Source organism: Pteropus medius, unplaced genomic scaffold, assembly GCF_902729225.1.
Source record: "Pteropus medius unplaced genomic scaffold, Ma_sr-lr_union100, whole genome shotgun sequence".
Lineage (NCBI taxonomy): Eukaryota > Metazoa > Chordata > Mammalia > Chiroptera > Pteropodidae > Pteropus > Pteropus medius.
In genome coordinates, this window is record NW_024355205.1 from 32,514,445 (window position 1) to 32,539,595 (window position 25,151).

The following is a 25,151-nucleotide window of genomic DNA, read 5'->3' on the forward strand; positions in this document are numbered from 1 at the left end:
GCTTTATCCCCATCTTCCCAGAAGGAAGGGGGTTACGTAGCTTTAAATGTGGCTCCTCGAGGTTGCTAAATCAGGAGTCAGATTCTTAAAGTTACTTGCTTCAGTTGCCTGCAGCTATCTCTTGAGGGGAAGGAGGTGTGACTGACTTGACCTCAGCGCCTTATCTTTCTAGAATCTGCCCCATTTCATTTTTTAAAAGGACACATGCCCTTTTTCCTTCCCGTGACTGCAGAAGAATTCTAAAACTCGGCCATAGAAGTTCATGAGGATGTCTTGACTTGCCTAAGGGTGTAGCCGAAATGACAAAATGGCTTTCTATTCAATTTTAAGACCTGGTAAAAGAGGAAGTTGAAATGAACCTCAGCTCTCTTATAGTTAAAACCTCAACGCATCAACAGGGGTTCGGTGGCATGGCAATCTGTCCCCCGTCCTTTTCCATCTGTACCCTGCCTCGGATAATTTGAGATGTCTACTTTGAGTGATTCTCACGCACATCTAATTCTAGGTAAACAGAGACGCTACTCTACATTTGCGATTTCCTACTGACGAAGTGAAAGAGACAAGTATGACCCGCCGGATAAAGCCCCGGCAAGACGGGGCTACTCAGCTGCTCTGTTAAACCACGACCGCTGAGTAGCCACAGTTGCTGACATGTCCCCAAAGCTGAAAACATTCACACATCTGCATGTCACCGCTCTGACTACCTTTTGGGATATTTTTCTTACGACGGCTGCTGCCCTTTCAAGGAGAGCCATAAACACGTGCTGAATTTTTCTATTAAGCATCTTCTTAAACATATTACAGGAGCTCCAGAGCTAAGCCTGGCAAATAACCATTTCCTACCTTCTCGAGAACAAAACGAAGGTTCTGGCTAAAAGAGACTTTACTGTTATCCCTGTTAACTTTCTAATTTCAGGGGGGAAAAAAATTCCCAAGGGTCTACTTGATAACATGACTAGGGTAAAAAAAGCATTTTCTGAGGGGGAAGAAGAAAAAGAAAAAGTCGTTTTATTTGAAAATATCTTGAATACTTATTTTTTAAAAGTTGTTCTTACAGTTTTAAAAGTGAAGCACTGGATGGCAAATCACAGGAAAGAAAGAACATCAGCAGTGCAGTTAACACATTCTGTAGAGTAGCCGCTAACCCTCAAGGGCACCCTAAAAGCCAGTTAAGAGTACGCAGATGCTGCAGAAGCGAAAAGGTTTTAAAGGCCACAAGAAAGGGCGATGCTCTCTGTTAAACCCCACACTCTGCTGAGCACGTGGTACCCAAAGCTGAGAAATGCCTGTCCGCGCAGTACCTGGGCGGATGAGAACTCGCCCCGCCCACCCCCGCCCCTTGTTCTTTCTGGTGAAAAGAACACATCAGATAAGGAGGGACATCAGATCTGATTCACTCCGCGCCCAGACTGTCCGAAACAAGCCGACTTGATGGGGACAGTTTCAACTTGCCCCGTGTGGCTGAACTTTCCGTCGCCTTTTAAAAAGCTTACTATTTTTTGGTGGCAATATCTAAAAACGACAAACCTGTTTATCGACCTAGTAGCGTGAATGGTCAGGTATGCAAGGACAGAATAAGAAAACAGAGTCTTCCCTTGGATGTTTCAGATGGAGTCCCAAAGATGACATGAATTAACTTCAATGGCCCTAAACACAAGATCGAGAAATCTCCTCGAGAATTTTATTCTATTTAGAAGAAAAGTATCATTTCACCCCAAGCCCATCTCTCTCACTTAATGTGCCATTGGACTTAATTTACCACACGCACTTGCATTTTGGCATTTAAAAAAATTAATATGCATATTTTGAATAAGTATTCATGATCATTAAGCACCAGGAAACCGACGATTTCGTGGGACCTGTTTCTAAATACCCCTGAGGCTGTAGATGAGAGGTAGCCCCCCCAAAATCGAGCTTTATGTTTCCGTTTCAACACCAAAGGGCCACTCTGCAGACAGGCCACTTAACAGCTGTGTGCACAGTATCTTACGGGAAGATTTCTTTGGAAATTTTCCACTCGAATTAAAGAAGCTTCCGTAGAAACAGAACCGAGAGCTAACAGCATGGCCCATCAATCAGGCTCTGTGTAAGGGAGCGTGCACGCTTCTTGAGAACCGACACGTGCGAACCCTGAGAGTGAGCTACCACCCCCAAAATCCTGAAGAACCTAGGACACTCGCGCATCCCACAATACAGCTCACAGGGAGAAATGCCCAGGGAAGCTAATTTCCGCCATCCCAGAAGGACAAGGGGCCCGTCCCTTGCTGACCACCTGACCTCTCTCCCAATGTGCTGCTTATCTTTTCCTTGGAGGTAAATGAGCCTGTTGCTTTGAGAAAGGACCCTTACTGTGCCCACATCATATACAGCTGTGTCCTGCATGGCACAAAGAAAACCACTGCATTTCACAAATTCGAAATGGCATCACAGCGCAGACATACTCGTTGACGTCAGTGTTTCTAGAATGCAAACGAACTTGGTGTATTATCTAATTCGGCAGAGTGGCTTTTGTGCAATTATTGTATTTTACAGTGTTTTTGCAATTGCCAGCTAGCCCCATAAGGGCGTGAAGCGGGGCCAGGGGATAACCTGCCTTCTTTATCGATTGCAAACTTTTTTATCGCAAATAGTACCTCTGCTGTGATGGCAGCCAGACATTCCTGCTATTTCTTTACACTTACACAAAAATGGACATTAGATACACACATAATCTGAATACACTAAGAACTTGAAACATCCTGACCTGTACTTCGCTTGTGTGTGCATGTGTGTGTGTGTCTGTCTTCAATACTAACGGGTAGGTAAGAAAATGGCACAGCCAAAGCTAGCTCTTAAAAGATTCAAGATATTATCTATACACATCTCTCCGTGGTCCCTGCATATCCTAGGAGGTGGGACCGCTCCATCTGGCGATCTCGTTACAGCGCAGAGCTAACTCCGTGGGTCTGGGCCCGCCGGAGACCGGAGACCGCGTGCCTAACAAGCTCCAAGGCTGCTGGTCTGCGGCCCATGGTGGGAGCGGGGAGGGGAAGCCAGGGCTGCTCTGGGTGGGCTTTGCCCCAGGGCGAGGCGGGACATGGGCTCCGACCGGGTACTTACCCTGCATCTGACTCTGAGGCTGAGGGTTAAAGGCAGTGGAGTGGCCTCGCCCGAGGTTGGGTGTGGGGCTGGTGGTGGTGGGCTGGCCCTCATGGCCGCAGCCGCAGCTGCTCCAGCTCACTGAGCCGCTGAAAAGGACAAGCTCCGGGCTTGGTCTGATCGTCTAGTTTCTGACGATGTCCTATTGTGGGGAGGGGGTGGGGAGGGAGGGGGAGGTGGGGAGGGAGGGAGGGAAGAGATCAGAAAATGTATTGTGGATTTTCTAAAATTGGGGTTTTCTTGTCCTTTCCCTCCCTCGCCCCTCACCCCCGACGTGGATTTGCTGAATATTTGCAGATCGGGCTGGCTGCCGATGGGAATTTGGGGCCATTGTTCCCACAGCAGACCGGGGCCCCTTTTGTCACACTGGCCACTGGGCGGTCCCCCAACCTGGGCTCCGCGCCCACCCCAACCCTCTGCAACCATTTCCGCCATTGGGCGAAGGCAGTGGGCACACAAGGCTTGGTGGCGGTAGTGGTGACAAGGTGCATTAATTGCTGGCTCTTGGCCACGTGCTGTGGGCTAAGCTATGGCAGGCAGGAGAGGTGCTCCCCAGGGGCCTCATAACAGCGGCTCCTTACTGCAAGCCCAACAACGGGCAGGTCTCAGAGGCAGCAAAGTGGGCCCTGGAGCTCAGCGGGCGCACCCCTTCCAACAGGAAATGAGGTGTGGCTGCAAACCCACAGCCCCTGGGGAGGCCGGATTTCCTGTTAAATGCAGGGCACTGGGCGGCCCCATAACCCCTCTCACTCTTCCTTTCCTGCAAGCTTTTCGCGAGCTTGCTTTCTTCCCTGAAGTCGACTTTCCCAGGTGTACCTCCTACGAGGGAATCGACAGGAAGGTGGAACCTGGGCCTCATCCAGTCCGGTCGTCCCAGCAGGCCAGGCCCACTGGAGCTCGGAGGACACTCCCAGCAGACCGCGCGAGCTTCCCCAGGGGCCCAGGAATCCAAGGTGGGTAGGTGGGCCCTTCGGTGTCTGTATAAACAGTAAATGTCCTCGCCTCCTCCTCATCGAAATCGTCGTCGCCAGGATGCAGGGAGCATCCCGCACGGGGCAGGCTTGGAGGATTGGACCTCCTGCTTCCTCCCTTAATCCCTCATCAGACTGTCTTTCAACTGGAGACTCGGGCCTGTCAAACGGACGGATGCTCCGACGCCGAAGCAGCCAAGGGATGCTCTCCTGGAGCTCTCCCCTACCCCGATGGTTTGAGTAAAGAGGCCCTGGCTGATTTCAGAACGCCCTCCCCCACCGCCCATCGTCAAGTGGCCCGGGAACAAGATGGGAGAAGCAGCCTGCTTGTTGCCACAATCAAGTTCTTGTTCACGTGCCCTGGCCCAATCCTGTTAGAAAGAGGGTCCCTTGATTCCGTAACCCTCAGCCCAGGTTAGGAGGCGGGGAGGGAGAGGGACACGTTAACCTGGCTTCTAATCGCTACAATTAGGAAACTAAAATTTCTAACTTGCCTTATGGTTTCAAATCTCTGCGCCTTGCTATTTTTTCCTGCTGCCAGGCCCCTTGGCACAGCCAACGCTGTCTCAAATTCCACACCAGAAAAAGGACCCACTATATGGCCGTGATTTTATCATGAAAAAGACTTGCTTGGCTCCAAAATAAGGAAAAAATACTTAAGCATAATATTTGTGCAGTTCAAACGCAACGCTCCCTCTTTTCATGTGTCACTGAGGCAAATCCGGACTCTGATTCAGCCCTGCAGCCCACAACACTTGACCTGAACACAAACAGCCTGAGTCACGCAGGCCCGACACACATGTGAGAGGCCTCCTACTGGCCGAGTATTTTAAGCACCGGCCTCGTGGGCAAAAGGCCATGGGGCCAGGTCCCAGAACACCCCCCTTGTCATCCCTTTCCCTCAGAAGTACGAAAACGTCTTTTTTCTAGAACATTCTATTTCAGTCAGTCACGGAGTAATTCAGTGTCTGTTGATGGCGTTTTCCCTGACTCCTCCCTCCTCTTATCTTTGTGGCACATACTTAGCTTCCTGATGACCAGCCTGAAAAATCTAAAGTTTTCTTGCAGAAAAACCAACTATCTTAACTCAAAAGCCATGGAAGCATAATAACTCAGCCCTTTTAAATGTCCACCGTGATCTAACACCTGGTATTAGGAATCAAGGAGAGACGAAGGCAGGAGAAGGATTCTGGAGAATTCTACTGCCTCAGAAAGAATGCCAGTCGGCGAAGTAATGGTGCAGAGGCTTCCAGCAGGTTTTGTACCCATTTCAAAACTTCGCATTCCTTGGGCACCCAGTGGCATTTTTGAAGAACACCGTGTCAAGGACAGTGGGTGACCCGGGGGGAATGCTGTGTACGAGATCATTCTGAATACTTGGCATTCGGTGTTTTGAAGAAAGGCCATCAATTGTGTCTGCCTCAGCCACCAAGCTTGGGGACCATGTGCCACCAAGAAACCAAACACGAATGTCATTTCAGGTAAGCCACTACAATGGCCAGGCACAATTGTGAGATGATTTTTTTTTTTTTAAAATGAGTCCTCCTCATTGTCCTGTGCTTAAAAAAAAAAAAAAAAAAATTAACATGTGAGCGATTTCTGTACCAGCTGACACCTGCCAAAATCGTAGTCATTTATAGAGATTAAGTGATGACTGTCTGCTTTAGCAGGAATGTTTGGGCATAATTCTCAGAGAAAACAATTCTTCACTCTAAGCTATTTCCTAAGCCCTGAAAGTCACGAGGCTGAGCTGAATGCTGGAGGAGTCGGGAGAGCAGCATGCGGCTCATGGGTGATCTCTGGAGTGAGACCCCCCACGGCCTCCTCCATCCTCACAAAGGGGCTAGGGAGTTATAACGGCAGGGCTCTGGGGGAATGAATAGCATTATCACAGTAAGGTGTGGCTCAGATGCATTTATAAGTGAGATCAAAGGAACACCTAATTCTTTTCTGAAACCATCAGATTTCATGTGCCAAAGAGCAATATTTTGTGTGAACTATAGAAGCTTGCAATATAAACTTGCAAGCTAGGGAAAATGAATGCTTTATGTCTCCAGTTTCCTGTATCTGGGGGGTAATTAAAATGTCAATTTGACCCCTGAATGTTAAATACAGGAGAATGGAAAATATCTATTATCAAATTCATTTTTCTTCTTTCTTATTGAGTACGGGGCTTCGGAGGGCAATAGGGAACTCAGTTCTGGATCAAACGTCTGGTAGAATTACAGTGTAGCCCTAAATATGTGTATGCTGACAGCCTGGCTTTCTGAGCACGCTGGAAGTAAATTGGAATGTTACACGGTGGTTCTTAAAACAGTGGCTACCTCAAGATTTCATACTGAATTTTACTGAGTTTTAGGCAGAGTTGAAAAAGATACTAAATTAAATCACGTTTCTCTATTACCATTTTCAGATTTTTGAAACAAGTACTTGATTAGAATTTTATTATATCTGCAGTCATAAAAAGCCAACAGAAAAAAATAAATTAATCCCATCTACTAAATTTTACTTCCCTTACGGCACCCCTAAATGTTGTGATATTTGTGATGGATAATGAGATCAGCTTTTGGCCTTAGGCTATGAAAACTAGACTGAGTGGGCATGCGTATCTCATCGAAAACTGAACTGCCTTTTTCAAGAAACCATTGTTGATCTGTGAAATAAGGTATATGATCTTCTATTCAAGAAAACCAGATAAGGCTAAATCATCACCTTTTCCTGGAAAATTCTGACTAATGAGAATAATTTTCTAGCAGTTGACATGTTAGTTCATGTTTCTGATATGGGTTCACCAGTTTTCTTGATAGATTCTCAGCAGAAAAATTAGGAAGGTATATACTCAAAGCATGGACATGATGATCAACTGAGAAAAATCCATGCAAAACGTAATAGCAAAAAGGTATCTATCTATATGTGTGTGTGTCTGTCTGTCTATCTACCTACCTATCATCTATCTATCTATCTATCTATCTATCTATCTATCTATCTATCTATCTATGTGTCTATCATCTATTTATCTATCTATCATCATCTATCTATCTATCATCATCACCATTATCATCCACCTATCTATCATCTATCTATCTTTGTGATTCTTCTAAAAGGTTATATGTATTTCAAAAGATATTTGTCAATCAATCTGATATTAACGACATGGATCTGGACATAAAAACCTGGATTTTTCTTTCCTTAGTTTGCTACTGCTTTATGACTATGGAAAAGAATTTATGTGTGGTAGGAAACCGCTGATTTTTCCTGGTTTAACAGTCTACTCTCCAGGTTCCAAGGTCGTTCAAGTCATTAGGACTTTAAAGCAACAATGCTGAATGGGAATGTGATCCTTCCTTAAAGCACCTTGCAGGTGGTACCATAAACCTTCCTAACTGCAAACTTATTCGTCTGTTGCTTAATTTATTGTTGAGCAATACTGCCCCATATTATATATTGTGTATATGCTATGTATGCAATATATAATGCAATATAAAATATATGATACATATGTTAATGTTATACATTAGAACGCCTATCACGTATACATGTGTACAATTCATCCAATGTTATATAAACATAGGTAGCTTAACTTTCCCCCTCAGTCTCTTCCCATATTATTATTAAGCTAAGAGGATAGCACAAGGTCGGAGCTGGAGAAGGGCCAGAGAAATCAGCCTTGCGCTTTAACCGATGGGTGGAAAGTGAAGTTCAGAGAAGTGATGTCATTTACCCAATGTCGCACAGCCAGTGAGAGAGAGAGAGGACAGGTCTGAAATCACACCCACGCCCTCAACCTCTCCCGCACCTCATGTCCAATGCACCTAGAAGTACCAAATTCGGGTGAATAGAGAGAAAAGCAGCACTGCAGAGCCGTAGGTCACGGGGACACGAGTAGAGCACGTTAACGGTTTGCACTGTCTGCCTTTACAATCCCACTTTCGCTCCTACTTGTGCTTAGAATAGAAGGGCCAGAGCTGAACGGTGGCCCGTAGAGAGAGCTGTCACCCGAGCGGGCATCAGACTCTCTGGATGCTCTGGCTTGGTGGGTCTGGGGTGGGGCCCGAGAATCTAGATCTGTGCTGAGGTCCAGGTGATGCTGCCGCTGCCGGTCCAAGGAACAGACGGGGAGGAAGGGTGTGGGAGGGAGAGACTCCTTCCTGTGGCACGTGTGCTCTCAACGTGCTTCTCATTTGCTGTGGGCCGGAAATTAAAACACCAAATTCACCAGAACTGTATTTAGACTACGTGTCCATGGGCACTGAGTGATGACCTTGTTTTGGTGATAACTGTGAGCCTTTTTCTTAATTTTTTATTTTTCGATGTATGAGAAAGCTGAAAATGCCAAAAGTCTGCCCTGCAGATAGGTGGGTGGTGACTGTCTCTCTCTCACCATCACAGAGTCAGTCACTGCCAAGACAATCAAACTGGTTTATAAGGTGAACCCGGAGTTCTCAAGAGGGAGGTAACGCCTACCCCGCCATCTAAGGAAGGACTTGGAGGAACAGCAGCAGGAAAGTGTCACGTGGAACCTACCAGTCCATTCCAGAAATGCAGCTGTTGAGACCTCCGAGCTCCCGCAAAGATGGGGATTTAATGCAGATGCTATAACCCTTTCCACCACCAGGGAAATGGGACTGCCAGTTTGGGTGTCAAGAACGCCCTGTCCTAAATCCACTTCTCCACCCAACTCTCTTGCGAGCGAGAGCAAGTCTCTCCACCACCTAGCCTCCTTATCTGGAAGCCTGGAAGTAAAGGACCAAGGTGGGTTACCCCAAGGGGCACTAAAAAGCATTCACAGCAATTACACGTGCAGCGATTGGCCACTCACCTGGTTCTTGCTGGATGGCTCTAAACACGGGCTTTCTTGGACAACTGCACGTGACATGAGAACTCTCAAGGTTTTCTTTCTGTTCCCCCCTCGTCAGGTAGATATCTGGCCTTTGGGAGCCTGTCCTAAGCCCAACTGTCAAATTGGTCGTCAGAGCTCTACCTTGATCTCCAGGGGATCTTCAATCTGGGATCCCACCCGACTTGCCCCACCTGCTGGCGAGCACCTGTTGGTGTGGTCAGCACCTCTGTACAAGGCATCTTGAGAACTCACCCTCCCTCCGCCTCCCGCTGTTTCATCCGTGGCCTTTTGGGCAGTTACTAGTGGCCTTGGACATCCCTTTTCATCGATCCTCTCTTCTCTCCCTTCAAGCCTTCGCTTAGCCTTTCCTGCTACTTTACGGACTGGGGCACCCCATTCTGTTTTTGCCCCTTCCCCATTATCTCGCCAGCCAGAGGAGCCATTACGCTCACCCTAACCTGCTGGGAAGCTGTCAGTCAGCAGCTGCAGGGATAAAAGCTGCTCGGCCAAACCTTAATCTCATTTTGCTGTTTCTCTTATTGGTTAGAAAATAATGATGCTCTTTGGTCCCCCTGCCCACCCTCTCCGTCAGTGGCAAGAGGATCGTAAACCTGACATTGGTGCTCATTGCCCTACCTGAGCGACTGCCCACCCCCCCTCCCCATGTGCCCTGTGCGGGACTTCTGTGTCCTTGCTATGCCCTTCCCACCTCCTTCAGGTGGATCAATCACAGCGAGCCAGTGGGGGAAACCCACTAGGATGCCCCCCGCTTTCCTAGGCAACGTGTCTGTACTCAGGGGTTCTGGAGACACGACGATTTACTCCAGGAAAATCACCCACAGGGACAGAGGTACCTTCGGTTGAGAAGAGCTTTGTTTCTCTTGCAGGTGGTAACAGCGGGGTGACCACTGAGTCTGCCGGTACATGAGGCTCCCGTATCCTGGGCCTTCTCAAACCACAGTCCTGCAGCGGCCCCTCAGGCGGCATAAAGTGCCCATTTTAGAGGTCAGGCTGGCACTTTGCTGAGTCTGCTTTCTATGAACGCCCCTCCCCCGCACTTGAAACTAGAAGGCAGACCGTTTGAATTCGGCCCAGCCACGCTGGCCACCTGGCTGTTGCTGCTCCATGCCTGCCTCGGGGCCTTTGCACTTAGCGCTTCCTTTGCCAAGAACATTCTTTCCCCAAGAAACCTGGATCCCTCCTGTCCTTCAAGTCTTTGCTTAAATTTCATCTTCTCCCTGAGAACTTCCCAAACAGCCTATTTTAAGTTGCAAAATGTCCCCTACCTGACCAATCCCTACCTTTCAGCTTTAGTTTTCTGCGCAGCACTAATGAATGTAATTTATGGTCTGTCTGTGCCCACTGGCCTGTAAGCTCCGTGAGGATGGGATTTGGTCTCTGTTCTTTGGGGTTGTGTCCCTAGCACCTATAAGAACACTTGGCACACAGTAGGCTCACTAAACGTTGAGCCTATTGAGTGACCGAATGAATGCTCAGATCCTTCATGATGGGTGCCAGCCATCTATCTGTCTTCCAACTAATTGTAGAATTCATTGGGGCAAAAGGAGTTTTGAACTTAAGTTTTCAGCTAAAATGGAACTCAGAAAAACAACCCGCTGAGGAACAGTATCGTAACTGTGCAGAGAGAGTTCCACGGAGAATTATCTCATTCGGAGTTAAACGAGTCTGCAAAACTCACATGCGCTGTCCCACAGTCGCCCTCAAGACATGAGCTAAGACATAATTGCTAGACACGAGCGTAAAAGGGAAGGTGTGGAAAGCCACAGTGAGATGGGAACGCAAAGCCAGCTGCGGCCAACACCAGATCAGCGACTAACAGCCGGCACAGGACCTGCCCCATCCTCCTCCCCCCGCAGACCATGCCCTCGAATCCACGGAACGAAAGCAGAAACAAGACTGAGTTCTTCGCAGTTCAAGACTCATGGTAACAGACTGGAGCTTTCTGCTCTCTCGCAGAGCTCTTGGACACCTGGGCCTTCCTGAAACGCAGTAGTCGAAATCTGTCCTCATCGGTCACCACCGGTTACCTCTTGTTTCTGTCTGGTGACTAAGGAGGTAATTGTAGCTCGGGGCGGAGAACCCGCCTGCTTTCTTTTCCTCTTGACCAGAGGTGGCCCTCTGCGGGGGCAGCAGAGGAGAGCTCCAGAGAAGGTTCAGACAGCTCATGAGTTCAAGAACCTTTCTCCTCCACCGGCCCGCAATTCCCACTATTATCAACCCTCCCTCGGTGAAAAGATGGTGAAGGGTTGTCTCAAGAAAACCCCCTGTTGGAGAGTCTTTAAAAAGTAACCCTGGAGTGGTAACTGCCAGTAATGTGGATTCATTGATCTGAGTAACTCCTGCCCCGCAAGGCCGGGCTCTGAATGGAAGGTGTCCTGGGAAGGGTAGGTTTGGGTGGTGGGTGGGCAGGGCAGAGTAGGGGTCAGACTCAGGAAATACCGCCTGGAGACTCCGAACGGGCTTTGCAGTTCAGCTCTTCAGAGAGCTGGCTAGCCCCAAGGCAAGGTCTGAGGAAGGGGAGAAAATGCACCCAGAGGCCCACAGACTCCACCTGCTTCATGCTGTCGCATTGCCAGGGCATTCCTGCTGTCCACATAGGCCCCTGACCACCTTCGGGTCTCCGCTCCCTCATGCAACCAGCACATGCCACGCATAACTAACTGGCAGAGGCACTGAGCGTGGTCAGACGGGACTGGGGTAAACTGAGACCTTCCGAGGTTGGGTGGTGCCCAGTAGAACTGGATAAATGGATGAATGAGTGAGTGAGTGAGTGAATAACCTCCGCTTTCCTGGGCTAGGCCCATCCTGGGATGCGTACCCAGCAGCCTGTGGGATGGTCTCTGCCCAAAGGAAGGAAATTTCCTCCCGTGGTGAAAAGCCCCGCCTGCTGGGCCCAGGGCCTTTCCTGGCAGCAGGCTGGGGCACGAGTCCCACCCCTCCTGTCACAACTGCCAGTCGAATTCTGGGCTGGCCTTATGGGAGCAGGAGACTGAGGGGCCGGCCGAAGTCCCTAAAGAGATGGCTGAGCAGGCCCTGGCTGGTACAACAGAAAGCCAACAGTAACTAGTAGTTGCTTTGAACAGGCCATTAGCCCTACCTCACACTGTCCAGAGAAGTAGACTTCAGGTCACTTGGGGGCTGGTGGCCTGACTCAGGCTAACTTTTATCCACCTGAGAAGGAGCATCTGGGGGGAGGGCGACCTTCCTGAAATGGCAAGTGGCTATTTACCTGCGACTCCCGAAGAGCCACCGCACAGGGAAGAGAACACCGATCCCGCTACCTGCCAGGTGGTAATACTAGGAGAGAAAGTTCTATTTCTTCCAAGACACGAGTGCCCGCACCCACCCCGGTGACCACATCCAAGCCAGTTCCGGAACGAAGGACGAGAAAGAAGGCTGTCCATACTTCCTTCCTCATAAGCCCAGGCAACTGTCCTGTCCAAACCCTTTCCAGATGCGAAAGTGAGAGACCACCCCCTTTCTCTGTCTCCGCCTCGGGCCCCTGCCCCGGGGAGGCGGGCTCTGTGCGGCCAGCTTCCCAGCTCCTCTCCGCTGAGAAGGCATAGGATCCCCGCCTGCTCAACGAATGTTTTGAACTCCCTCTCCTTTTAACTCCGTAAACAGTCCCTCTTCTGTGTGAATACTCTGGTGTGTAAAAGCAGATTATGCTGAGTGTTTTCCCAGCCTCAGGGGCGGGGGCTCCCACCCACTCCCTTCCCCACCCCAACTTTTTTTTTTTTTAACCACTTCTGCTTCCTTCATTTTCTCTGCAGCTGCAGCAGAGAGATATAGTAAAGCTACTGTATAGGATTTTGAAAGCGGGGCCTCCGAGAGCTTTCCAAACTCCATACAAGCCGCTTATTCTCCGGCTTGTTTTCTTTGGCTTCAGGTTAGTAACACAGAATGAGTCAAACAGTATTAACTTTCAATAGGGAAGTGCTGTGGTCAACCAAAGCTGTTTGCGGCTAGATTGTGAAGATAGGTAGGCAGGTAATGAAGAACAGCCCATAATACTGCGAGGAGGCAAAGGAGGGGGACGGCCTCCCTCAGAAACACCCGCCGACTCAGTCAACAGGACTCAGGCCATCTTTCTCGGCTGGCTGAGGAATTAGCGCCACGGTCTCTGACGGGCCAGGCAGGAAGGTGGCCACGCCGAGACTCTGAGGCCTACACAATTGAGCACTTTGTGGGTATAAGGCTGTCTTTTCTATTTTACTTTTTTATGGTGCCGAAGCCATAGGAAATCTGGTTAAGGTGGCTGTCCCTACTTACGGCATGTCACCCTGGCGTGGACTTTTCTTTCTTTCTTTCTTTCTCCAGCCTGGGGAAGGAGGAGATGCGCCACCTCTGCCTCTCCCTGGCCCTCCCCCATCTCCGCGGTCCTGGGTCTCGGTCTCCCCAGGTTAGCGGCAACTCCAGGCCCCCCCTCCACCCACCCCCACTCTCCTTTTCCAAGCGAGAAAATGGTGCGTGGGAAGTGCACTCCCTCCTACAGAGAGCAAATTGTACTTTTAGAAGCTGATAAGGATCTTCGAGTCATCAACTCCTCTGTCTCTCTCATTCTGCACATGGGGAAACTGAGGCTCTGAGAGGGGATGGTGGCCGCTGAGCTTCAAGGAGCCAGGGAGGCCAGAATGTAGACTCCCAGGCCAGCGGTCTCTCCCGCTCCCTTGCCCAGGGCTCAAAATTCCTTTTCAGTTCAACACGGCAGCTCCTGAGAAGACTCAAATTTCAGCATTTTCCAGTTCTTTCTCCCTACCCTCAGCTACCTATTTATTTTCAGACTGGCTGAATCACCCAAGGAACAGCAGGAGTTTCTCCCAACCTGCTGCCGGCAGCATGTCTGCAAATGAACAGGACAGCAAGCCGGCCTCTGGAGCCTTGAAAGATTGTCACCTCTGAGCAGCTGCAGTTTTGACTCGTCCTGGGAACCTGGCATGAAGGCTCAAGGGTGTAACATTTCACCTCCCTGAAATCTAACCCAGAAATCCCAGGCGAGCCGCATATATAAAAAGCCACGGGCGGAAAAAAAAGGAATAAGGCTAACGAGTTGCACTATGACCTTACACGCTTTGCAAGCCTTTCATGGAAAGAAAATGGAATCACAGGGTTGTACAGGAAAAACTGTATTTGGTTTTGCGAAGAAATAGATTATCAGAGAAAATTCAACGCTTAACTGTCAAGGCTGCTGCTTTTTGTTTTGAACAGTCTTAAATTGTATATAGCAGTAGGTAAAGGAAATATTAAGCTATTCTAATAGCAAAATGTAACATTCTTAAAAGTATGGGTTTACAGTGGGGGCTGATTTCAATATCTTTATTTTTTCTCTACAATTTTCTTCCCATCAATCCCCAAAGCCAGGATGAGATGAAATCTACCTTCGAGAAACCAATAATATTTTAAGATCCCTCAGATTTTTGTCTAATACACACAATACTAATTGTTTTTGTTATTATTTTTCTATTATCTAATTACGTACCTATTATAACTCCATTGTCTCATCGATACTGTTTACAAAGCACCTTGATATATATTATCTCAGTTCATCCCAAACAACAACTCTGCAGTAGACAGGGCTTATATCACTATTCCCACCTTACAGATGACCCAGTAGAAGCTTCTAGATGCTGAGTCTGGCCAGGTCCCACGGCAGCCTGAGTGCTAACGATTGGTTAAGAAACAACTACATTTCGAGTCAAATTTTTGTTTGGAAAAAGACCACTTCCCTTCCCAGAAGCAGGCCAGCAGGGTTTTGCTTTGGTGAAAAATACATTGTTGAAGTCAGTTCACTGATTCAGTATTTGGGGTTAATAACAGGTAGAGTGGCAGAAAAAAAGGGAAGAAAAAGCCCTTATTGTATTATATTCTGAGGGCCCAATCTGCCACATTTTTTTTTCGTTTGTTTAAGTAGCTTGGCACTGGCAGGTATGTGGCCCCCGCTGGGGCCGGGTTCCAGGGTTCCTGGGAAGGGCCGTGGAAGAGGGAAAGGGACCGACCTGTGTCCAGGGCATGCGCTCCAGGAGCAGCAAATATTTAGGGAGCACGTCTGTGCCAGCCACTGTGCTGTCTCCGCGGGTGCTACTCTATTCGACCTGCATGAGACGCCCCCAGGAGAAGAAAATCATCCTCCCGGTTTTGCACAGAGGACGCCGAGCCTGGGGAGGCTAATCCGATCACGGAGGAGAAGCGAGGTCGCGTCGGGCAGCCAGCTCTCCAGCTGGGGCTGCCAACCAGCCCTCCAGCCCGGCTGCTCAGGCGGGCTCATTTAATCCTCACGCCGTCAGCAAGGCAGGCGTCACTAAGCCCATTCTGCAGATGGGGAAACCGACACGCAGCTAGTAAGTAGCAGGGATCAGACCTGAGGCCAGGTGGGCCCAGCTCCAAACTCCTCTCTCACTCCCTCGGGCTCGGAGTTCTCTGCCTCACTTTTGGAACACGGGCTACTAGCAATACTGGAAATCGTCGCAAAGATGTGACTGTGGTTATTTCTTCTCAGCTCTCTAAAACCGGAAGAATCATAAAACCTTCAGAGGGAAGTAGGAATAAGGAGATACCAGGAATAAATCGGAAAAGGGCTGTACACGTACATAGTACTTGAGAACTTCCTTATTTCACATATTTACTTTTTATCTCGAATGACTCGAAGACTGACCTCTCAGCCATGGTGAACAAAAAACAAAACCAAACCAACAAACCAAACAGAATCTCAAACGTTCGTTATTTTGGTATCTGAAAACACACTGAAAGATTTCAATAACAGCCTGAATTTTAGTCAATACTTGCTTCGATGGAACTTGAGTATATGTAAATCATGGAAGAACCAACTAATGTATTGCCATTAATGTACTTTATAGAGATCTAGGGAGTTGGCAGATTCATTCAATTGTATTCCTTTGAAAAAAAAAAAAGGCAAGCAGAAAAGGACTTTTCTTTGGGTCTTTAAGTATTTTTTTACCTTGGCTTTCATCTAGAACTGTATCTCCAGAATATCTGGCTACTGGCTAGAGCAACTTTTCCTGGTAACACGGCATGACTTAGTTGTACAGGAACTTGATATAAATATACCATGTGTAAGTCACGCTATGAACAAATCATTTCACATCCAACCAAGTGTCAGTGTCTTGTGATGTGTCTGGTAATACAGCCGTAATGCCCAGTAATAGATTACACCTAATTTACCCCTTCTTCATTGCCAACTTTTCAGAGCAAAATAGCAAACTTTTAAAAGAAATTATTTATGAAAGAAAAGACCAGGGAAAGGACGAGAGAGCACAAATTTGCGAGCGCCAGGGGAGTAGCTCTGAGTTAACTTATTTAAACCGATCTTCCAGATATAGGGAGAGAGAGAGAGAGAGAGAGAGAGAGAGAGAGAGAGAGAGAGAGTGTGTGTGTGTGTGTGTGTGTGGTTGTAGGGTTCTATGAGACTCACCGGATGCAATTCTTACTAATGACTTTCCTAGCTACATAGCTTTAGAGGAAAAAAAAAAACCCAAGCCTTTGGGAAAATTCAAGGAAAAGGTTCCCCCACCCCCTTTCAAAATGAAAAATGGAAAGTGGCTAATGTGTGGAAAAAAACTCTGAATCCACCCCAAAGCTGAGAAGCCAATGCGTTATAACGCCCTCAGGCGCTGTGATGTGCCAACCACAATCCATCCGCAAGCCGTGGGTCCACCAACCCCCCACAGGAGCGGCGCGCCCAGAACCGGGACTACCTGCTTCTGCGGGAGCCAGCCACGGTTACCGGGGCCACAGCTTCACAACTACCCAAAACGCAACTAGATGCACCCATGACCTCAGCTGAGCTGCTCCCCAACCACCCCAGGAGGGGGCTGTTCCATTAGGCCAAAAGGTGGGAAGGCAGCAGACCACCCAGGTGCTGCGCATGCACCGAGGAGGTCTCTAACGCTGTGCAGAAAGAGCACCATGTCACTGGAATGCGCCACTGAAATGGCGTGGGGGGCGGGGCGGGGGCCGAGAGAGCCAGACCAAACAGATATCCCACAAATGCGAAAACCAAAACCCAAATCCAGAACAAGTCTAGAAAGGCCCGTTTCTCCGCTGCTGCGGAGCTTGATGGTGTCCAAACGGGTCTGGCTGGGCACCCCGGCCGGTAAGCTGCATTCTTCTGGTATAAAAATTCAGACCCCACGAGACGCTGGCACGTTTGGTGTCAGTTTTCCGGAACAGTTTCCCAGAGCCTGTCCTACAGCCATTTGCCGCACACATTGGAAAGGACCCACATGTGACAAGCTCGAGTACAGGCTTTCGATGTTACACAGACAGAATTTTACCCCTGAGTTTTTTCACAAAGTTCAACATTTGGGGCCAAGACCATATTACCTACGAGGGACTTAGGATCAGGTCCATAAAAATGCCAGAAAAGAGATTTTATTGGGTTTAAACACGGAAAGAAAACAAACAAACAGAACGATCTAAATAATGCAACATTATGGCAACTTCATGAATTTTTAAATAGGATTCTTGAATTTTTTTTTTGCTTAGAGTTTTCTTATAGCCAAAGGATCATAAGCCTAAATGCAAATAATTGCTCCATCTTCCAGAGGCTCCTGTCTGCCAGGCATGGTCTTCAGCTTGCTACGGAGGCTGTGGCGTTCAGCCTCCCAGCCCCGTGAGGACCGACACTGTCCTGCATGGAGGCTCAGCCAAGCCAGCCACCCATAAGCAAGTGCCCAAATGGGGACCGTCGTTACCACTGACGGTAATTACACGGTGATGGCAGCGAAATCAAGGCTGTGGGAAACTGAATGAGTTACTCATAGCCTGATACTTTGAAAAACAAATGATAAAAGTCTTTTTAAAAATGTACATCAAAAAAAAAAGATATCTAAAGAATAATCTGGGTGCATGTCGACACGTCTGATGTGACAAAGGATGATGTCACCGAGGAATGCTTGTGGGGGTCAGCCTCTCAGGGGCCCTTTTCATGGGGCACCTATGGCTCTGTTTTTCTGACAATATTTGGCTACCCCTTCTGAGTGGGAACTAACCTAGAGATGATCTCATCCCACTGCCCAGTTTGACGGCAGAAGAAACGAGGACGGAAGAACGAAACTGCCTGAGTTCACACCCACCGGCCCGGAGCGCCCAGAGTGAAACCTGGGCCCCCTAGCTCAGGATCCAGAGATTTTTATTTTTTTACATGTTTTAAGATTAAGAATTTAAAACCTTCATGCAGACGGGATTTTTTTTTCCCTTTGAGCGCTTCATATAGTAAATTCTAGCAAGGACCGTGAAATATTAGCTTCGCTCTCGACCTCGCAGGTATGCCACTCGCAACAGTGAAATGGGTTTGCGGTGGTCCCAGTGGAAAGAGACATTCACGGGAATGGTTTGAGTTTCATTCTGCTTCTTCTCTCCTGTCTCCTATGTTATACTAGAAAGTCCTAAATCATTTCCTGGGGTTCTCGCTGGTACCTAGAAGGAACTTTTTCTTTCTTTTTGCAGCAATATAAATGCCATCTAAAAAATCGGAGTGATTTCTATATAAAATAGGGCTAGATACCAAGAAGTCACAGGCCTGCCAAAGTCTCAGCAAGCTGGTAAGGTGGGTAATTACTGCTTCCGGGGCAGAAGCATACTCCCTGCAGGCTCATCTTACATTCGCACTCATCCTTAGTCTGCATTAAATCCACTACCGGCTCAAGGGTTAGGAAAATCTTTATGTACATACAATTCTTCTTGGTCCAGCTTTATACTGCTAAAGATAATAAAGAGAAAGAGATTCTCAAATTCCCTGGAACTGTTTGGCAGGATTATTATTAACGCTTTAAAAACCGCTTTTGCCAAATCTTCAGGTGGTTGGGGGGCGGGGTTAGCACTGTGGGAATTAGAGTATCAGTGGAAGTCACCCCAAAGAGTCCAATTTAGCACCAAAATGCCTTTCAAAGTAGGGAGAAGAAATCAAGTAAATAGAACATTTTCTCTTCTTTGAACTTCTGTCTGTCTCCTATTATATATTTGGGTGGGAAAGAAGAAAGGATGATGTCCTTTTCCTTTTGTGGGTCAGGATTTCAACTAGAAAGAACAAAAGAATCTAAAGGAAGAGGCAGGGCACTGTTCGTTACCTGGAAGATATGCTTCGAGCAAGTCCCGCGGACAAAGCGACTGTGGATTGATCATTGCAATCCTGAGATCACTGATCTACAAACTGTCTGGCATTCTACTGGCCAGTCAGGAGGAGCAAAGAATGACACAGGAGGTTCATGCTCCTAGCGGGCTGCACGCTGTGCTCACAGGCCCTCTAGGGAGATTTGCCAAAGGGGGAAATGCTCTCAGACTATTCGCCTGGAGGTCATTTTCATCACATTATTCCTGCATGCCTGCACTGGAGGAAGAGGCTTATGTCATGCACCATCTCTGCTTCAGGTCCCTATTAATGCCAGGCCCCCAAGCAGACCCTAGTGACAGACACGGAACAAACCATCGCACGCGCGACAGTGTGGCTGCGTACTGGCTCATGCCCCTGCCCCCAGCATATACTTCACTGAGCCCTGCCCAAGGGAGAATTCCGATTCCTTCCTGTCCGTACAAAACGACCCCAGCCAAGGTCACGAGGTTCTGCTTTCTCAAAGACAACTGTATGTGAACCAGAATCGTATTGATAAACTCTCCTAAAAAAGAATTTCCGAAACAGAAATTTCAATACGATGACGCTCAAGGAAGAGCTGGTACAGTTCCTAAAATCAGACATCGGCGTCTGTGAAGTCACTGTCTGGACTGCATGTCGGTTCTGCTTGCTAACCTGCGACCTTGGCAAGGGCTTAGATTTTCTCTGCTTCGACGTCCTTACCTGTTCTTGTGAAGACGAAACCAACTATTATATGCCAGTGCTTTGGACGGTGTCGGGCAAACAGCACTGTGAACTATTATTACTAATTATTACTAGATGCTTTTATTATTAAAGGAAAATGATATTTCAAAAAATAACTGTATGTTAGTCCATCACAAGAGCAATCTGTAAACATTTCTAGCTCATCCCATACTTTTCTAGCTAAACTTGGTTTCAAGTACTTTTAGGTCTGTTACCACCGTAAGTTTATAGGGACCTTGCACATACGCCTCTTTTCACTTGAAACGTGCTCACCATTTATTATATAAAGATCCCGTTTTTTTCTTTATATATATGGGTATGCTATTTCTATTCAAAATCAGAGAAAATTCTATCCTGGTGACGCAATGTCGGCAGTCTTTAACAAAGCAATGGAGTGAGGGGGACTTAGGCCCGTCAGTCAACCTCTTTTAATTAACACTCTCTGTTAAATTCTCCCTATTCGTTGGCAAGAAAACTAGTGCCCTGGAAAACAGCACATTCTAACGTTTTTACGTAACAGTGCCGGCCGCCTCGTTACCCGCGATCGTGAATCTCAAGAGCTCAAGCACAACGTGGTGACTGTGAAAGACTCTTTAACCCCAGGGCAGAAGTTGTCCCAGGAACGGCCAATATTTGTTTTATTAATCTTTTCAATTTTTCATTAGGTTACTCATTGTTCCAGATGTAACAGGTTTCTGCCCGGGCAGGTGATGGCTCATGATGTCAGGATGACTATCCATTCCACTCACTAGCGCCCCACCCCCGCCCGGACCCCTGCCACCACTGAGTCAGATAGGGTCCCAACTGTTCTCTCTCCTCAACCCCACCTTAGCAAAATATCTTCCTCCGTGGCACTGAGCTAATTCATGTATTCAAATTATCTCATGAAATATCTGCAGAGAATGTGCTTTGATATTTCGATATTATCATATTACAGACACAGGCTGCAAGCTAGACTTTTTCATTAGGTCCTCTAAATATTAAAAAACAAACAAACACATAAAAACAACTCTCAGATATTGTGTGTGTGTGTGTGTGTGTGTGTGTGTATGTGTGTGAAGAATCTTTTCACTCTCTCTTTCGGGCTTAAAGAGAAGACTACCTTTCATTATGTTAACAAGCTACTAAGGATTCTACCTGTGAACTGAAAATAGATCTTTCTTGTAGGAACTGATCTCAGAGGATATCCCCTGATAGTACTCTTTCTTCACAATAAATTTAATTTTCAACAATGAATAATTTCCCTACTGGTCTGAAACAACAAGTTATCCTATCGGCCTGGCCAACAGACAGCTATGGTGTGTTCTTGAACTCTTCGTCCTTGTCTTAAGTACCTGAGTGGCAGATTGAATGGGCTAAGCTTTCTTTCTGTTTTTTTGTTTGTTTGTTTGCACAAGTGCTTCAAGTTGAAGCCTCCGTGCCTGCAATGCTGCCCTACCGTTTCCCCTTTCTAGACAATCTCAGAGCTGGGACAAATGCGAGAAGTCACTTAAGCCCAAACCTTATTTCAAACACGAGGCTACTGAAGCCAGGTCGGAGTTTTGTATGGACCATGAGTAGATGTTATGGTATAGATGGAGAGGTGACTGGATGGATGGACAGATGGAAGGATGGATAACGGAGAGGGATATAGGATTAGGTATCAGAGCCTCTTCATTCTATTTCTGGCTTCGTCTACGACACAATTAGGCCTCAGTGCCCGCTCAGGTCCCCTCTAGCTCTCACAGTCTTTGATGTCATTGAAACAAGAGACGTTTTCAAAACTATTTGACTTGGCGATGCCGGAGCCATTTTGCCAGAATTATCCTGAATTCACAGGCCATAGGGGTCTTATTAATCTGCATATCTGAATATCTGACACTGTTTGGGTGTCCTGACTTACATGCAGTGAGCTCTCAGCACTACATTAGAGAGTGCCTGTGAATTATTCACAACAGCACAGATACCAAAATAACTTAAGTGTCTGTCGACAGCTGAATGGATAAAGAAAATTGTGTGTGTGTGTGTGTGTGTGTGTCTCACACATTAGAATATTATTTAGCCATTAAAAAAGAAAGAAATTCTGCTACTTGCAACAACATGGACGGACCTGGAAGGCATTATGCTAAATGAAATGAGTCAGACAGAGAAAGACAACTATCGTATGATCTCACTTATATGTGGAATGCAAAAAACTGAAGTCATAGAAACAGAGAGCCGACTGGTGGTTGCCAGGGACAGGGGTGGGGAAGGGGAAATGGCGAAGGTGGTCAAAGAGTAGACACTTTCAGTTATAAGATGAATATGCTCTGGGATGTGACGTGCAGTTAACACGTATTTGAAAGTTGCTGAAAGAGTAAATCTTAAAAGTTCTCAGCACACGCACACAAGTGTGATGTGACAGATGCCTGAACTAATCTCACTGTGATGATCATCCTGCAATACCCACACATATCAAATCATCATGCTGTAAAGCTTAAACTTACACGTTATGTCAGTTACATCTTAATAAAGCTGGAAAAGATTGTTAGTTTTATCTTTTTTAAAAAACAAAACAGTGGCTGTCAGCAGAGCTTTATCGAAAAGAAGCAGTTCCCAACTTGAATCAAGATAGTCAAATAATAAAAAAACAGCAGTGGTGGCCCCCTTGCTTCACAGGGCGAACAGAAAAGCCAGCATTATGCAAATCATCCTGGGAGCCTATGTGCTTTTGACTTCTTTCTAGACGTCCCTTGTGAAATGCGAGGCTATCTACCTGGACCTCTGGTGCTTCTTTATATCATACACATACTTATTATTTTAATTTTTCCCTAGACCCCAAATTCCATTTGGCAGGAAAGACTCCATAAAAATGGGTACCCTCTCCGGAGCAAGTCCCTTCTGTCTGTTCAAAGAGCCCTTCTCAGAGACAACTGTTTTCTTAAGTTATAAAACAGCAGGAAGCAGAGTACACAGTATGTATAGGCCGGCCATTACAATCCCATACTTGTCCCCTCTGACCGCCAGTTCTTAAAAGTCACACTGGCCGCCATTTGTTTTCTAAAGCTCAACCACCTCTTAAAGTTCTTTGAATGGTAACAGCAAATACTGGCAACGGGTCAAAACTGCCCTTTTTTATGCCTGGGAGAATAGCAGAAGTTGAGGCGCGCCAAGGGGTCACATGGTTTAAGCTTCTTCCTTCAGGCAGGTCAGCATCTGAACTGTCCGAAAGATAGCTGTTGCTTCTATTTTTAAAGAGACAGATTCTGCAGCCTCATCCTGCCGAGTGAGGCTTTCTAGAAGTTTAATTACCTTTGAAGTCAATTTCCTTGTAACTGCCTGCCCCCCAACCCTGTGCCTTGCTATAAACTGAGCCTGCTTCCTCTCTGGTCCTCCGTGGAGAGCCCAGGGCACCTGCCTGGTGTTTCTGTTTAAAGCAGGGGCACTGTTGGTCTTTCCTACTTGGGAAGCCTAGGAAGCGCTGACAGTCATTCCTGGGTTTGGTCGTGACTGTGTGGTCCCGTTTGTGTGTGTGGCCTTCTTTTCACACGTAAATTGGCATCGGGGGATGTTACAAAGTCCAGAGTTTCCTGAGTCTGGGCAGAGCAAGAGGAAGCCGAGAGGGGAAAAGCAAGGTCAGAGGTGGAGGGAGGCGCGGAGCGTGGCAAATGGCACCAAGGGGATCGTGGACGGAACCCTGTCCTAGGTGGTCATCCCTGGAGGGGGCGGGGTTCTGTGGGCTCTTCCCACTTTGGGGCCTTGGGAGAGCTGAGGCAGCACCTGGGATGGTTCTAGCACGTGACCAACAAGCCACAGGGCTGTGGCCAGGACAGCAGGAAAGATTGCCACAAGCTGGGCTGATCACAGGATGGCAGGTAGAGAGCCGTACCCCTGAGTTCGTTCTCTGCGTCATCTCGTTTTATCGTATAAAGAAGTTCTCATTATTATCCCCATTTTGCAGATGAGGAAACCGAGGCTCAGAGAAGCTCCGTGACTTGCTGAAGGCTTAAGTGCCTGAACAAGAACTCCACTTGTTTGCCCCCAGAGCCCAGATTCATAACCATTTTGTTTTACAACTTGGTCTCTCTGCATCTCAACTTCCGGGAATAGCCAGAAGCCCTGTTTCTGGACCTCCCTCCCCCTGAGAAGTGAGCATGTGAATTTTCCACCGGGGACCTGACAAGGTCCGGAGGCACACAGATGCTGGGCAGGGGCTCCGGCCAGTTGCACAGATCCGGGACTGTGACCCAGCCTCCACTCCGGGGAAGGGTGTGGTTTGGAAAAAAGTGTTACTCTTGTGTTTACTCAAAGATAGTCATTAAATCACCATGAAGACATCTTTCTGCAGACTAAACAACCCCACTCCTTTTTTAAAAAGCTTTCCTCATCGGAGCTATTTTTTTGGTACCATCGTTCTATATTTACTGGTTTCCCCCCCAGACACTCTTCTACCCTCCCATTCTCTATTTTAAACGATCCTGTAATAAGATTTTGATCCATGGCACCGAAAGAAAATGGTCATTTTCATAGATTTCATCTCCAGCCTTAACAAATGAATCGAAGGCCGGAATGGATGATAATCAGGCCCTGGTGGTCTATTTTGACCCTCAGGCCTGTTTTGGCCACCCCTGGGCCTGGCCAATCTTCCATTCACTGTTCCATTTCTAATCCCTTTGAAATTCCCTGTGTATTTGAGGGACTAGCCCCTGGTCTCGTGCAGCTCGAAAGGTTCTAGCTTGCACTCGAGTCAGCCCGATTTCCTTCTGCCCCCTAACAGGAGGCTACACAAAGAGCCCAGTGCTCAGACGCAAGCTCTGAAGAGCGAGAGTGTCAATAATAAAACTCTTTCTCCCTGCAAGGGGCCTGACGTCCTCACCTGTCAGAAGTTTTAGCCACATTTGAGAGATGCCAGTTGAACCCAAGGATTCTGAGACACCACCGTCCCTGGTGCCCGAGTGTACCAGCCCAGAGGGTGTGCCAGCCCCAAGGGGGGCCCACTTACTTCGAGGTTCTCGGGGTCCATCCACTGTGATTTTGATGGCTCTGTGGTAAGTGGCAACTTGCGGGGGGTTTGTGAAGACAGTGATCGTCAGAGTGAAGCTTTTCCCTGTGGGAACACAAAAGAGAACACGAAAGAATGAGGTGATGGCCTGAATATATTTGCTGACTATAAATTTATGCTTTCCCGCCCTCGAACTGGAGAGGATGGATGGTCTTCAGCACAAGTTACTGGTTTTACCTGTATGCCCTTGAGTTTGGCTTTGCTTAAATTCTGAAACGCATGCCTATGATGCTTGTCTAGAAGGGACATATCACCATCACATAGTTATATGGCTTCTGTTTAATCATCAAGGAATAACACAGGATCAGGAGAGATTTGGATTTACTTTCT

General features: G+C 47.5%; 1 protein-coding gene across 3 annotated transcripts in view; it reads right to left on the bottom strand.

Moving 5' to 3' along the window:
* RUNX1 (RUNX family transcription factor 1) overlaps positions 1–25,151 on the bottom strand; it is a 228,986-nt gene that overhangs the window by 36,943 nt on the left and 166,892 nt on the right. For 2 of the 3 annotated variants that reach the window (XM_039857650.1, XM_039857649.1), the window contains exon 6: positions 24,762–24,866. In XM_039857650.1, the coding sequence (XP_039713584.1) occupies positions 24,762–24,866 (105 nt within the window). Of the gene's footprint in view, positions 1–3,099; positions 3,281–24,761; positions 24,867–25,151 lie in introns of all 3 variants that reach the window. The other variant, XR_005651692.1, reaches the window with a different exon arrangement.